This window comes from Schistocerca americana, chromosome 1 (assembly GCF_021461395.2).
Source record: "Schistocerca americana isolate TAMUIC-IGC-003095 chromosome 1, iqSchAmer2.1, whole genome shotgun sequence".
Classification (NCBI taxonomy): Eukaryota; Metazoa; Arthropoda; class Insecta; order Orthoptera; family Acrididae; genus Schistocerca; species Schistocerca americana.
The window spans coordinates 415,161,238-415,177,194 of NC_060119.1; the positions used below are offsets into that span (position 1 = coordinate 415,161,238).

Sequence of the window (15,957 nt, forward strand, 5' to 3'; positions counted from 1 at the left end):
TTCTACTGCACGTCCGAACTATATTCAGGACAGTGTAAGTTGAAATGTCCTGTGGTGGCTCTCCTGCTCCCAGTTTGCCGGTTTTACAGCCTGCCTCTCTTAAAAAAATCTCGCAATTAATAGCGGATGGGATTATTTGTAATCGAGAGAACAAGAACTCTTCAGAAAATCTTAACTGTTTATTGCCTAGTAGTTAATAACTTGCTGTTTTGTGTGACATAAAACTAAATATAGGATATATAAAACCAATACTGACAAGAGATAAGCAAGAAATTACACATTTCTTCAAACCTTAGCTCCTAGCATTTTTTTCCTCTCTAATCTTGCTACAGCTTTACATGGCGTGCCTTCCTTTCTGCGAAAGAATCTATTACCTCATCAAAGTTCGTCAAACATTTTACTACATGAAAAGTCGAAATGTCGTTGTCTAACATTGAAAAAGCTGTTAATACAAATAATACCCAAGACTGGTGTGGTTTCTCAAACTGATTAGGCCTACGTCTATTTTGTCCAGTCTGCTAGATAAAACAAAATAGGCCTTTCTAATATGGCAGCAATTTTTTACCACACCAAATAAAGGAGACTGTTTTTGGCACAAATGGCCGTTTTTATAACACGACGGAATATAATTCACAAAGTGCCAATATCAAACGCTTAATAGGCCTACTACAAGCAAAAAGCTTTATGTTAGGAAATAGTTTCACATTTCATCCGTACGCACCAGCTTCTCAAGCATGAGAACGAAAAGTAGTATTACGAAATTTTATGAATTTGGAATTGTCTTATTCTTCCATAATTTGTGTGATGTCCCCATTTCTTCTCCTACCTCATTCTAACAAACAATCTTGTCATCACCAATTCTGTAGCTATTGCTGCCACTGTCAAAATTTTTTCGCCAATTAACTTCACTAACCCTGCCAGAATGACAGGTTTAGTTATCCCGCGATTATTTTCTGGTTAGGCCTTATTACGTGTTCGACAAAATGTTTTCCGCGTTACTTCCAGAATAGAACTTACTCGGCTGCTAGCCAGGGACTGTACTACTGATCCTTACAAGTGTAGTGATTTGGCCAAAAATTTTCTGTCAAAATTTCATTTTCTTGGATACACCGAGGAGATAATATGTATTCTTTCTCACCTGTTATTCCTGTCAGTCGTTTATTTCCATGCTGGAAGTCTGAATCTATGGATTTCGCTAGTAATTATAACAATGCTGTCATTCGCAAACCCAATCAACTTAAAATGTGTTCAAAAATGTTCAGAAACCAACAGGGAAGCGTTTCAAAGTCATATGAATAATCTATATCTAAAAACAAAGATGATGTAACTTACCAAACGAAAGTGTTGGCATATTGATAGACACACACACACACACACACACACACACACACACACACACACACACACACACACACACACACACACACACACCCTCTCCCTTAAAACCCACATCCTTTCGTCTTTCCCTCCCCTTCCCTCTTTCCTGATGAAGCAACTGTTGGTTGCGAAAGCTTGAATTTTGTGTGTTTGTTTGTGTGTCTATCAACATGCCAACACTTTTGTTTGCTAATTTACATCATCTTTGTTTTTAGATATATTTTTCCCACGTGGAATGTTTCCCTCTATTATATTCATATGAATAATCGATAGACAAATGTGCGATGGATGCTAGGCGCTTTGTGAAACAAGTTTTTTTCCTCGAGAATATGAATTTGGTGCCCCCTTTTCCCGGTAGCATCTAGCTGCTTGCGCAGCCAACAGCCACATTCCTGTAGCCAGAAGTAGGAGAATCTACTACTCAAAAGTGACTCAACTGCACATGCGCCCACGTGTAACTGCTAAAACAAATCGATTGTAAACAGTTGCCACTTCACGCTCATTGGAGGCAATTTGTTGTTATGAAGCACTGCACAGTCTTCCATGGCGCATTTCCTTTGCAATTTAAGTTATTTTCGTTTTTTTCTCTCGTTTATGTTTTATTGTTGAAGTATTATTCTGCAGTAGTGGGATACAGTAATATCCTTTGTTAGAGAATTGGTTCTTACCAGTCAAAATTACAAAAATTTAACTGAAAACTGAAACAATGAAAAATTCCCGGAATTCTAAAAATATCCTGGGTTTTTCCTGGTTTTCTCCCGGATGAAAAAATTCCCGGGTTTTTCCCGGTTGTCCCGAGCCGTATACACCCTACGTCAAAGTGCAAGCAAGTCAACAGTGGTTCAGACATATGCATACTTTACTTCATTGCTTTAGTATATGTTTGGGACAACACAATCCCTTCAGGAGAGAGAGGGGGAAAAACGTTAGTGTTCAGAAAAAATCTGTCAGGGCTATTTGCAACTAAAAGAAAATGGAATAATGTACACTACTATTCATTTGACTGAAAATAATTAATCTGCCAAGTCTACATATATGATTGAGTCCTGTCTGCAAATGAGTACCTTCTAAACAGACATGGGGAATTGTGAAATAACAAACATATCCCTGCCCACAACACAAGAAGCACTTGTAATGTCCACTATATATCAGCTTAGAGCAGAAACATATCAGTAAAGTGTTTTACATACAATAGTTAAATTATTCAGTAGCTTGCTTACTCATTTAAAGCATCAGTGTCATAAAAATTCCTTCGCAAATAACATTAATTAATTTCTGAACTCTGTTTTTACTCAATAGAAGAATTATCAATTTGTAAAACACAGAACTCAAAAATTCAAATTCAGATTGTGTTTAATTTGACTCGTCCTTTATCGAATTAAAGTATATAATGGTTCATGATGGACCAATAAATGCTGCTGCTGATAATGAGAAATGATGCTCCCCCATATGACGTTCCTTTTGATTAATGCTCCTAATCATCCATAGAGAGTTGGATGGTGTTCCTTTACAACCCTCAATTAGATTAGTACTTGTTCCATAGATCACGAATACGACACTTCATAATGATGTGGAATGTGTCAGGTTAATAAAAGGTGTCTATACAAGATATTACATTAGACAAAGTATTATATGACACAATTTTTTTTTTAACTAACAACGAAGGTTAACGTCTTATAAATTCTGTTTGCAGGTTAGTGATTTAAAGCACATTAGCCAAAAGATTCTGAGGAAAACAGCTCTGAAGAGCCTACATTCAGGTAACTCTTTATTTTTTTGTTAATTGTTTTAAAAATTATAACAACTTTTAGATAACATTAATGGCCTAAAATATCATCAATTAAATTTCAAAGAATTTTATTTTATTTATGAAATGACTGTTACTATTGTCATTAAAATGTTATTACATATCCAATAATATTATAAGCTGTGGAGAGGTTAAAAACATTCGTAGTAAATTTGAAGAACTGTTTTCTACATGGAAGAGTAGAGTATAGATCTTGCCCTATTGTACATACACACAGACAGATGATTAATAAGGCTCAGGACCCTCATGGAATTAATCAAACAGTGGTCCTTACTGCTACAGCATATATACACACTTGCCCCATCCTTACACCTCCAGAATCTTTAACTAATATGGCAGTTCATTCTTGAACTTCACTGTGGTAGGGGTGGACAAGAAAAGCCTGAGTTATATGATGAAATGATTCAGGGTGATGAAAAATCATCAACATGTACATTTAAAGTGATTCCTCGAACATGCACTACTCTTCTTCAATCTTGTGTCAACTATTTTTAAAGACAGGCAAACAATTTAATAAAGCATGTTGAAAATTGCACTTATCTGATTGAAAATAATACAAAAAGAAGTTCCCGTGAATACCGTATAAAAATACAATTAATAGTGCATCATCATCATCATCCAGTATGCCTCATACAGTTCCATGCTTTCTGATGCAAGAAAAGTTTTCATGAATGTTAACAGAATATGTTTTCCAACAGATCTTTTAAAAAATGACTGCTTGTGTAACCAATCATCCTTCATAAATTGTGCACGATTCTGATCTGGTATGGAAAATACGAAACTGACAAATAAAAAAAGACACCGTAAATTTTTTATATAAATAAAACCCTACCTGAAGCAATTGTTAGAGAGGTAATTAAAGCTTTAATTTTCTTCCATTATATGCATATGAAATTATTCAAGTTTATAAAAACAAAATACTAATTGTAATACATATTTTATGCTAATTAGCTCTAACAGTCATTCCATAGACAAAATAAAATACTTTGTCATTTAATAGATAATATTTTAGGTAATTAACTTTATTTAAAAGTTTTTATAATTATTAAAACAATTAAAAAGCAAAATATAAAGTTACCTGAAAGTACGACTGAACACAGATCGCCTGGGTAGTAAATGAGTCCACTGCAGGTGCAGCCATTTCATAGTGCTGCCATAATGTATAAATGAACCAGCACATGAGCTGTGCATGAAACTTTAAGAGTCCTTGTTCTCGGTATCTTCTGGCTAGTGTGCTTTACAGCTTTTGTGGGTGGACACCCTTGTTGTTGTTGTTGTGGTCTTCAGTCCTGAGACTGGTTTGATGCAGCTCTCCATGCTACTCTATCCTGTGCAAGCTTTTTCATCTCCCAGTACCTATTGCAACCTACATCCTTCTGAATCTGCTTAGTGTATTCATCTCTTGGTCTCCCTCTACGATTTTTACCCTCCACGCTGCCCTCCAATACTAAATTGGTGATCCCTTGATGCCTCAGAACATGTCCTACCAACCGATCCCTTCTTCTGGTCAAGTTGTGCCACAAACTTCTCTTCTCCCCAATCCTATTCAATACTTCCTCATTAGTTATGTGATCTACCCATCTAATCTTCAGCATTCTTCTGTAGCACCACATTTCGAAAGCTTCTATTCTCTTCTTGTCCAAACTATTTATCGTCCATGTTTCACTTCCATACATGGCTACACTCCATACAAATACTTTCAGAAATGACTTCCTGACACTTAAATCAATACTGGATGTTAACAAATTTCTCTTCTTCAGAAACGCTTTCCTTGCCATTGCCAGCCTACATTTTATATCCTCTCTACTTCGACCATCATCAGTTATTTTGCTCCCCAAATAGCAAAACTCCTTTACTACTTTAAGTGCCTCATTTCCTAATCTAATTCCCTCAGCATCACCCGACTTAATTAGACTACATTCCATTATCCTTGTTTTGCTTTTGTTGATGTTCATCTTATATCCTCCTTTCAAGACACTGTCCATTCCATTCAACTGCTCTTCAAAGTCCTTTGCTGTCTCTGACAGAATTACAATGTCATCGGCGAACCTCAAAGTTTTTATTTCTTCTCCATGAATTTTAATACCTACCCCGAATTTTTCTTTTGTTTCCTTTACTGCTTGCTCAATATACAGATTGAACAACATCGGGGAGAGGCTACAACCCTGTCTTACTCCCTTCCCAACCACTGCTTCCCTTTCATGTCCCTCGACTCTTATAACTGCCATCTGGTTTCTGTACAAATTGTAAATAGCCTTTCGCTCCCTGTATTTTACCCCTGCCACCTTCAGAATTTGAAAGAGAGTATTCCAGTCAACATTGTCAAAAGCTTTCTCTAAGTCTACAAATGCTAGAAACGTAGGTTTGCCTTTCCTTAATCTTTCTTCTAAGATAAGTCGTAAGGTCAGTATTGCCTCACGTGTTCCAGTGTTTCTACGGAATCCAAACTGATCTTCCCCGAGGTTGGCTTCTACTAGTTTTTCCATTCGTCTGTAAAGAATTCGTGTTAGTATTTTGCAGCTGTGGCTTATTAAACTGATTGTTCGGTAATTTTCACATCTGTCAACACCTGCTTTCTTTGGGATTGGAATTATTATATTCTTCTTGAAGTCTGAGGGTATTTCGCCTGTTTCATACATCTTGCTCACCAGATGGTAGAGTTTTGTCAGGACTGGCTCTCCCACGGCCGTCAGTAGTTCCAATGGAATATTGTCTACTCCGGGGGCCTTGTTTCGACTCAGGTCTTTCAGTGCTCTGTCAAACTCTTCACGCAGTATCGTATCTCCCATTTCATCTTCATCTACATCCTCTTCCATTTCCATAATATTGTCCTCAAGTACATCGCCCTTGTATAGACCCTCTATATACTCCTTCCACCTTTCTGCTTTCCCTTCTTTGCTTAGAACTGGGTTTCCATCTGAGCTCTTGATATTCATACAACATATTAACAAAGTATCATCCTCAATTGAATTTCTGAGACTGTAGCGTTCCATTCTTAGATGAAATTCATAAAGTGTAATATGAAATATCTGTAGATGACTCACATAGTATTAAATACAGGGATTTTTCATCTTTAATGGTTATGTTTAATTAATTGATTATGCAACTGAAAATAGCGGACACATACCAGCAAAATTTTATGCATCACAACACAGTGTTATACTTTGTGTTCTTACATTTGAATATGATTTTAGTGAATGGTTATATAAAGTAAAAACCATATGAATATGATTTTAGTGAATGGATATATAAAGTAAACATCATACTAATGTTTTAAGCATCATAGTTGCATAATATAGTTGCACAATATGAAAAAGCAACTTTCAATGCACGTTGAATTTCAAGTAAACAATGGGCTGATTTCCGATTCTACACTACCTTGAGCCATATGTATTTCAATGACATGGAACAACTCTTTAGGGGATGTATTTTTAAGAATTTTTCTCAACTAGTATACTGCTGGTGCTATATATAAAAACATCGTAGATAGAGCATAATTGTGTTTGAAAGTGAACAAATTTGCTGAAAGTAAATAAATCAGGATACTTCCAAAGAGACATTAACAATGCAGAACAATGAGAAGTATACATGTACACACGAGATACATTAAATACAAGTATGGAAAATAGAATTAAATTCTACTCACATGTGTGGTGAAGCTTCATAAAAATGTAGACCTTTATATTGTTTAACTGCTTCAGCAGTGTAAATTCGCAAATTTTTATATGGGTTGACTGATATCAACACAGTTCCAATGTATGTCTGAAAGAATACAAAAAAAGGAACTTCATAACATATTAGAAATGTGTTGCCAACTACATACTTTGAAGTTACTTCCTGTCTTCTGCAAGTAGACTAAACATTATTGTAATCATATAATGTGCAAAATGTAATTTTCATTATGTGAATGCACAAAACATTTCAAAGAAGAAGACTCTTCTTTACAAATGAATATGAAGAGATGTGGGGTGACAGCAGCTGATAGAGTAGTAGAAACAAACGAGAGATGGCAAAAACAGTCAAGTCAATACCAGCGAAACAGAGTGTAAATCCAGCAACACAATACTGTTAGTTGAAATTATATGCTTTTTCTGTGTTTGATCTTTATTGAATACACCAGGGTGGTTGAACACCAACTCATAAAAAGTGCAAACTGTTTTAGGTGAATGCCAGGATCGTTCCTTTTTATTAAGCAATGGCCAACTTCCAGCTCCATCCTCACCTACTCCTGTCATACTCTGTTTAAAAATATATTATGTCTGTAATTTATCTGACATACACTACATTACATTAATACTTGTTCCTTAGATCAGGAACACGACATTTCGTAATGATGTGGAATGTATCGACTTAACATAACTTTTCTTTATGCAATACAATCCCCCTCCCACTTCATATCTAACAATTCATCCATTGAGAGATGGAGTTGTCACTCACAAATTCTTTTAATTTGTTTTCAAATGCTGATTAGCTATCTGTCAGACTTTTAATGCTATATGGTAGGCAACCAAAGATTTTTGTGCTGGCATAACTCACCCTGTTCTGTGTCAATGTCAGATTTAACCCAGAAGAGTGAATATCATCCTTTAGTGCTTTGCTGTTACTTTTGAATTGGAATGAGTTGTTAATAACAAATTTCATAAGTGAATATATGTAGTGCAAAGGTACTGTGCATATGCCAAGTTCCTTAAATAAATGTCTGCAGTGTGATCTTGGGTGGGATCCAGCTGTTATTCTGATTATAGACTTTCTCTTAATGATGAATTACGCCAAAATATGATGTCAAATGAAAGCAGTAAATGAAAATAGGCATAGTAGGTTAATTTACTGATATGTTTATCACCAAAATTTGCAATAACCCTAATAACAAAAGTAGCTGAACTAAATGTTTCAGTAGATCGTCAATGTATTCCTTCCAATTCATTTTCTCATCAATGCATACACCCAGAAACTTTTAATATTTTGCCTTAGCAACAGACTTCTGAATGAAGAGTTTGTAGTAATGACTGTACCAGATTAGTATATTTTGGCTATTTTCAGTCGATTGCATCCTATGGGATAGTATTCTGGGGAAAAACAAATTGTCGTCTAAATGAGATTTTCAAATTACAAAAACGTGCTATTCAGATAATGACCCACAGCCCACCTCAAACACATTGTAGGCCCCTTTTTAAAGCTTTGAAAATTTTAACAATTCCATCATTATACATTCTGAAATGTCTGTTGGTGGTCAAAAGAAATCAGGACAAAATGAAAACCAATACAGACTTCCATAATTACGATACACGGCAATGTAAAGATCTCCACATACAAGCTGTAAAGGACCCGAAGCCAGAAACATGTATGTAATCAAGGCATCAAACTTTTTAATGCACTACCAAAACATATCAAAGAGCTGGAAAACGAGGATAAGTTTAAAACTGTTATAAAGAACCACATGCTTGACAAATGTTATTACAGCATAAGTGAATATCTCTGCGCAACTGTATAACAATATATGTTTAAGTTAATGTGACAAATGAAATTACATCAGTGCATAAGAAATTATGTTATCAAAACACTTATTAATTGTATATTGTATTAAACATAAGATAGATTAATATGAATTCAGCACAGATACAAATTTTGTAAAGATATTATACAGTTGTAAAAATGCACCCTGACAAATCCTGTATCACAAATGTGATCATTGGGATGATAATAAATAAGTAAATAAAAATTCTCACTCTGCACCGGAGTGTGTGCTGATATGAAACTTTCTGGCAGATTAAAACTGTGTGCCAGGCCAATACTCGAACTTGGGACCTTTGCCTTTCATGGGCAAGTGCTATGCCAAGCACTTGCACACAAAAGGAAAAGGTCCTGAGTTTGAGTCTCGATCCAGCACACAGTTTTAATCTGCCAGGAAGTTTAACAGACTTCTGTTCAAAGTCTATATTTATCAATTGTGTTACACAATTACTGTGCAGCGTTGTATATTCTGTGTTTTCTCAAAATTTTGTAAGAGTTCATTTGCAGAGAACCACTTAATTATTTTCTGAAAGACATTATTTATAATAGCTTTGCATCTTCACAGATATTGTGTGGCAAGTCATTTTTTTATATATATATATATATATATATATATATATATATATATATATATATATATATATATATATATATATATATATATAATAGAGGGAAACATTCCACGTGGGAAAAATATATCTAAAAAGAAAGATGATGAAACTTACCAAACAAAAGCGCTGGCAGGTCGATAGACACACAAACAAACACAAACATACACACAAAATTCTAGCTTTCGCAACCAATGGTTGCCTCGTCAGGAAAGAGGGAAGGAGAAGGAAAAGGAGAAGGAAAAGGAAGGAGAAGGAAAAGGAGAAGGAAAAGGAGAAGCTCGCAACTTTATCGAAAGTTTTTCAAAAAGTAATGTATTCAGGAGTAGAGTAACTACACATATTTGTAAAAAGTAATTACTAACATAGTCAATTACTAACATAGCCAAAAAATGCCCAAACTCTTTGCCTTTACAAATGTCTGCTTGTGTGGATGGATATGTGTGTGTGTGCGAGTGTATACCTGTCCTTTTTTCCCCCTAAGGTAAGTCTTTCCGCTCCCGGGATTGGAATGACTCCTTACCCTCTCCCTTAAAACCCAATCCTTTTGTCTTTCCTTCTCCTTCCCTCTTTCCTGACGAGGCAACCATTGGTTGCGAAAGCTAGAATTTTGTGTGTATGTTTGTGTTTGTTTGTGTGTCTATCGACCTGCCAGCGCTTTTGTTTGGTAAGTTTCATCATCTTTCTTTTTATATATATATATATATATATATATATATATATATATATATATATATATATATATATATATATATATATATATATATATATATATATATATATATTTATTAAGAACAATAAGAGACCCAAGGCTGAACCCTGTGGGACACCATTCTTGATACTTCCCCAGTTGGAGGACTCTCGTGATTTTTGCAGACTATCTGTAATGTCAATTTCAACCTTTGGCATTCTTCTAGTTAAATACGAATGAAACCATTTGTGCACTGTGCCACTCATACCAAAGTACTTCAGCTTATTTAGAAGAATTTCACAATTCTCACAGTCGAAAGCCTTTGAGAGATATCAAACATATCCGAATGGGTGATGTTCAGTTATTCACAGAATTTAATAATTGATCAGTGAAAGGATATATAGCATTTTTTGTTGAAAATGCCTTTCTGAAAACCAAATTGACACTATGTTAGTAATTACTTTTTACAAATATGTGTAGTTACTCTACTCCTGAATACATTACTTTTTGAAAAACTTTCGATAAAGTTGCGAGTAGTAAGACTGCGTTGTAATTGTCAGCATCATACCTATCACCTTTTTATGCCATGGTTTAACAATAGCATATTTCAGTCTATCTGCAAAAATGCCCTGTTTCAGTGAGCTACTACATAGGCAACTGAGAATCCTTCTGATGTGTTGGGAGAATGCCATCAATTTCATGAGAGCTTTTATTTTTGAGTGCATTTATTATTTTCCTAATTTCAGTAGGTGAGACAGGTTGAATATCAATTTTATCAAATTGCATTGGTATTGCCTCTTCCACATACAGCCTTGCATTTTCTAATGAACAGCTGGATCCTATTTTCTCTACAACACTTAAAAAATTATTATTAAAATATTTTTTACTTCTCACTTTGTGTCAACAAACTCTTCATTGAGTTTGAAAGAAATAATGTCTTCCTGTGCTCTTGGTTGCTCTTCCTGTGCGCTTGATTGCCCTGTTTCCATTTTAACCATATTCCAAATTGTTTTAATTTTATTATCAGAGGTGCTAACTCAGACCAATGCACATACAGTGCAGTAGTTTTTATAAGGTTTGATTGCTTCTGGATCATTACTCCTTCTAGCTATAAGAGACACTTCCCATTTCCATTTAGAAGATATTTTTATCCCTTTAATTAGCCATGGCTTTTCAGATGGTTTCTTACAACAATGTTTCGTTGTTTTCAAATATACTCACAAAGGTATAAAATAGGTTAAATTTTGAATTATCATTAGGTTCCCCATCTTGCGATACTTTAACATCTCTAGTACCTGCCTGTCTGAACTTCTCACAAAACTTAATTTCATTCCATATTGTCTCATTGGACATTGATCTTAGCCTAAAAAAGAGATATGAGCTTCAGTGCCCCTGCCCCCTAAAGATTTTGCTGTCATCCCAGCCAATTTATCCTTCCCTTTCCTATTGAGATGCAGGCCATGCCTTGTGAAGTCCCACCTACCAATAGTTCCAGCAGGAACCAAACCTATGCCTGACAAAGTAGCCGGCCGAAGCAGCTGATCTAGCTCCACATTGACCCTCCTGACAGAGCCGTTCAATTGGGGTCAATCATATGAAGCAGGAACCAAGCCAATATCTTTATGGTTCGCTGCAGATGCTATTTTCACCAGGTCACATTAAATATTATAGGTCTGATCCCTTTCAATACTGTTTCCTGCTCCATCCACTACCACAACATGATTCTGCTTTGTAAAAGCCTTGCACAATGATCCTACATCCTTTATCAGTTGGCTAAAACATGCACTGGACTTGGAAAACCTTATGACCTGGTAACTGTCACCTAATTTTCCCTGCAAGATCTGGCCCACACTTTTTCCATGGCTACTACCTAACAGAACTTTTGTCCTACTTTCTACTTTTTTTGAAACAGTTGCTTTTGTAGTGAAAGTCTGTCGAGTATTAACTACACTTATGTCTACCTAAGCCTCTTCCTTAGTTAACTGAGGTAGCAGGACAAATCTTTTGTTTGTGCCAATGATGAAATTGTCAAATACTGTTGTCTCCCTGTGGCCCCTATTCCTTGCTACCACTTCCCCCTGCCTTCACCCTTCTCCCCTCTTAAACTCACCAGTTCCTCCCTAACACTATCCAGTTCAGCCTGAAGTGCTCTGATCTTCCCTTCCTGTTCAGCTACTATCCTATCCCTTCAATATACTTTGCAATACCATGGAAGAGACTATTTACTTCCTTAATTCTCATGTCTGATACTGTTCACCTGAATGGTCTATGGATGAATAAATAAGTTTTCCTACAATTGATGTTGTCCTCATTAAACAATGGAAAGTCCAGGTTGAAATATCAGCAATTACGAAAAGGGCAGATTGCTACTCACTGTAAAGATGACACAGTGAGTTTCTGACAGCACAAAAAAAAAAAGAGACTAGATTCCGCAGTCTGCCCAGAGTGGCCATAGATGGTGCTGTGCGAGTGACGTGTGCCTGATTTTTTTCATCTCTCATTTTATTTACTGGGTAGAAATATCCAATTTCTGAATTTAACTCTGATAATCAGAGCAAATAAAGGGCATTTATTGTTTAATTCTTTGTCAACACTATTGACTACAAGTTCGACTGCATGAAAATGGGGAAGGAAACTGACTATGACTTTGTTTAAAGAATTGTCACCATATTCATTCCAGTCAGTGATTTAGAAAACTTAAATGACTATGGATGGAGAGAATTTTAATTCCAAATCTCTCAAATGTTGAGAAAATACAGTTTCAGTTGTAAGGTTTTCTTTATTATTATTATTTCTTTACTTTCTCAGACGTTAAGTCTGGTTAAAAACGGAAAGTGACGCGGACCTTGATCAAGCGTCACTTCCTTTTAACTGTATGGTATACGTTACATTGCATTTAGGAACTTTCGGGTAATTTAACATGTATCAATAATTACAGATTTCTGTAGTTGTATATATAGGTTTGGACGTAGCTGTATTGCATTGATGTACTGGTGGATATTGTGTGGTATGACTCCTGTAGTTGATAGTATAATTGGTATAATGTCAACTTTATCCTGATGCCACATGTCCTTGGCTTCCTCAGCCAGTTGGATGTATTTTTCAATTTTTTCTCCTGTTTTCTTTTGTATATTTGTTGTATTGGGTATGGATATTTCGATTAGTTGTGTTAATTTCTTCTTTTTATTGGTGAGTATGATGTCAGGTTTGTTATGTGGTGTTGTTTTATCTGTTATAATGGTTCTGTTCCAGTATAATTTGAATTCATCATTCTCCAGTACACTTTGTGGTGCATACTTGTATGTGGGAACGTGTTGTTTTATAAGTTTATGTTGTAAGGCAAGCTTTTGATGTATTATTTTTGCTACATTGTCATGCCTTCTGGTGTATTCTGTATTTGATAGTATTGTACACCCGCTTGTGATGTGATCTACTGTTTCTATTTGTTGTTTGCAAAGTCTGCATTTATCTGTTGTGGTATTGGGATCTTTAATAATATGCTTGCTGTAATATCTGGTGTTTATTGTTTGATCCTGTATTGCAATCATGAATCCTTCCATCTCACTGTATATATTGCCTTTTCTTAGTCATGTGTTGGATGCATCTTGATCGATGTGTGGCTGTGCTAGATGATACGGGTGCTTGCCATGTTGTGTTTTCTTTTTCCAATTTACTTTCTTCGTATCTGTTGATGTTATGTGATCTAAAGGGTTGTAGAAGTGATTATGAAATTGCAGTGGTGTAGCCGATGTATTTATATGAGTGATTGCTTTGTGTATTTTGCTAGTTTCTGCTCGTTCTATAAAGAATTTTCTTAAATTGTCTACCTGTCCATAATGTAGGTTTTTTATGTCGATAAATCCCCTTCCTCCTTCCTTTCTGCTTAATGTGAATCTTTCAGTTGATGAATGTATGTGATGTATTCTATATTTGTGGCATTGTGATCATGTAAGTGTATTTAGTGCTTCTAGGTCTGTGTTACTCCATTTCACTACTCCAAATGAGTAGGTCAATATTGGTATAGCATAAGTATTTATAGCTTTTGTCTTGTTTCTTGCTGTCTATTCTGTTTTCAGTATTTTTGTTAGTCTTTGTCTATATTTTTATTTTAGTTCTTCTTTAATATTTGTATTATCTATTCCTATATTTTTTGTCTGTATCCTAGATATTTATAGGCATCTGTTTTTTCCATCGCTTCTATGCAGTCGCTGTGGTTATCCAAAATGTAATCTTCTTGTTTAGTGTGTTTTCCCTCGACTATGCTTTTTTCTTACATTTGTCTGTTCCAAAAGCCATATTTATATCATTGCTGAATATTTCTGTTATCTTTAGTAATTGGTTGAGTTGTTGATTTGTTGCTGCCAGTAGTTTTAGATCATCCATGTATAGCAGATGTGTGATTTTGTGTGGGTATGTTCCAGTAAAATTGTATCCATAATTTGTATTATTTAGCATGTTGGATAGTGGGTTCAGAGCAAGGCAGAACCAGAAAGGACTTAATGAGTCTCCTTGGTATATTCCACGCTTAATCTGTATTGGTTGTGATGTGATGTTATTTGAATTTGTTTGGATATTAAGTGTGGTTTTCCAATTTTTCATTACTATGTTTAGGAACTGTATCAATTTAGGATCTACTTTGTATATTTCCAATATTTGTAGTAACCATGAGTGGGGTACACTATCAAAAGCTTTTTGGTAATCAATGTATGCGTAGTGCAGCAACCTTTGTTTAGTTTTAGCTTGATACGTCAGCTCTGCATCTATTATCAGTTGCTCTTTACATCCTCGTGCTCCTTTGTAACAGCCTTTTTGTTCTTCATTTATAATTTTGTTCTGTGTTGTATGTGTCATTAATTTCTGTGTAATGACTGAAGTTAATATTTTGTATATTGTTGGTAGGCATGTTATGGGGCGATATTTAGCTGGGTTTGCTGTGTCTGCTTGATCTTTAGGTTTCAGATAAGTTATTCCATGTGTTAGTGTATCAGGGAATGTGTATGGGTCTGCAATGTAACTGTTAAATAATTTAGTTAGATGTGAATGTGTTGAGGTGAATTTCTTTAGCCAGAAATTTGCTATTTTATCTTTTCCAGGGGCTTTCCAATTGTGAGTAGAATTAATTGCTTGGGTGACTTCATGTTGCAAAATTATCACTTCAGGCATTTGTGGTATCATCTTGTATGTGTCTGTTTCTGCTTGTATCCACCATGCATGCCTGTTATGTTGTAGCGGGTTTGACCATATGTTGCTCCAGGAGTGTTCCATATCTGTTATGTTTGGTGGATTGTCTATTTTAATGCGTGTGTTATCTATTGTTTGGTAAAATTTCTTTTGGTTTGTGTTGAATGTTTGGTTGTGTTTCCTTCTATTTTCACTTTTTTTGTATCTTCTAAGTCGTTTGGCCAACGCTTGTAATTTCTGCTTCTTTTCATGTAATTTCTCTATCGCTTCTTGTTGTGAGATTTTACCTAACCTTTTTCGTTTTTTTCCTGACATTTCATTTCTTATAAATTGTGTTAGCTGTCCGATGTCTTTTCTCAGTTTTTCTATTCTGATCTGTAGCCTGTGTTGCCATGCTGGTTTTGTTCTGATCTCTGCCTAGTGTGTATATTTAGTGTAGTGAATGCTCCTATATAAACCAGTAGTTGTAACTCTTCCATAGTTGTGTTTTCATTTATTTTGTTGTGTATGATTGTGATGATAATTTTTATTGTTGTTTCGACTTGTGGGTTATTTGGCGGTCTATGCAAGAATGGTCTAATGTCTGTATTTGTGTCTTTGTATTCTATATATGTCAGCTGAAATTTTTCTTCCATATCTAACATGTGTGTCACTTTGTGTTCTATTTGTGCTTGTTCTGGTGGCTGCCTTAAGATTTCATTTTGCTCTGATTGTTTAATTGATGCGTGTTGTTCTTTGTTTGTTTGCTCTGGGATGTTTGAGTCCATTACTGTATTTTCTTC

General features: G+C 35.3%; 1 protein-coding gene across 3 annotated transcripts in view; it reads right to left on the minus strand.

The window, feature by feature from the left end:
• The window catches only part of LOC124602204 (unconventional myosin IC), a 415,107-nt gene that overhangs the window by 73,210 nt on the left and 325,940 nt on the right, over window positions 1-15,957 (minus strand). For all 3 annotated transcript variants that reach the window (XM_047136305.1, XM_047136304.1, XM_047136306.1), the window contains one exon: window positions 6,831-6,946. In XM_047136305.1, coding sequence (XP_046992261.1) covers window positions 6,831-6,946 — 116 coding nt within the window. The remainder of the gene's footprint in view (window positions 1-6,830; window positions 6,947-15,957) is intronic.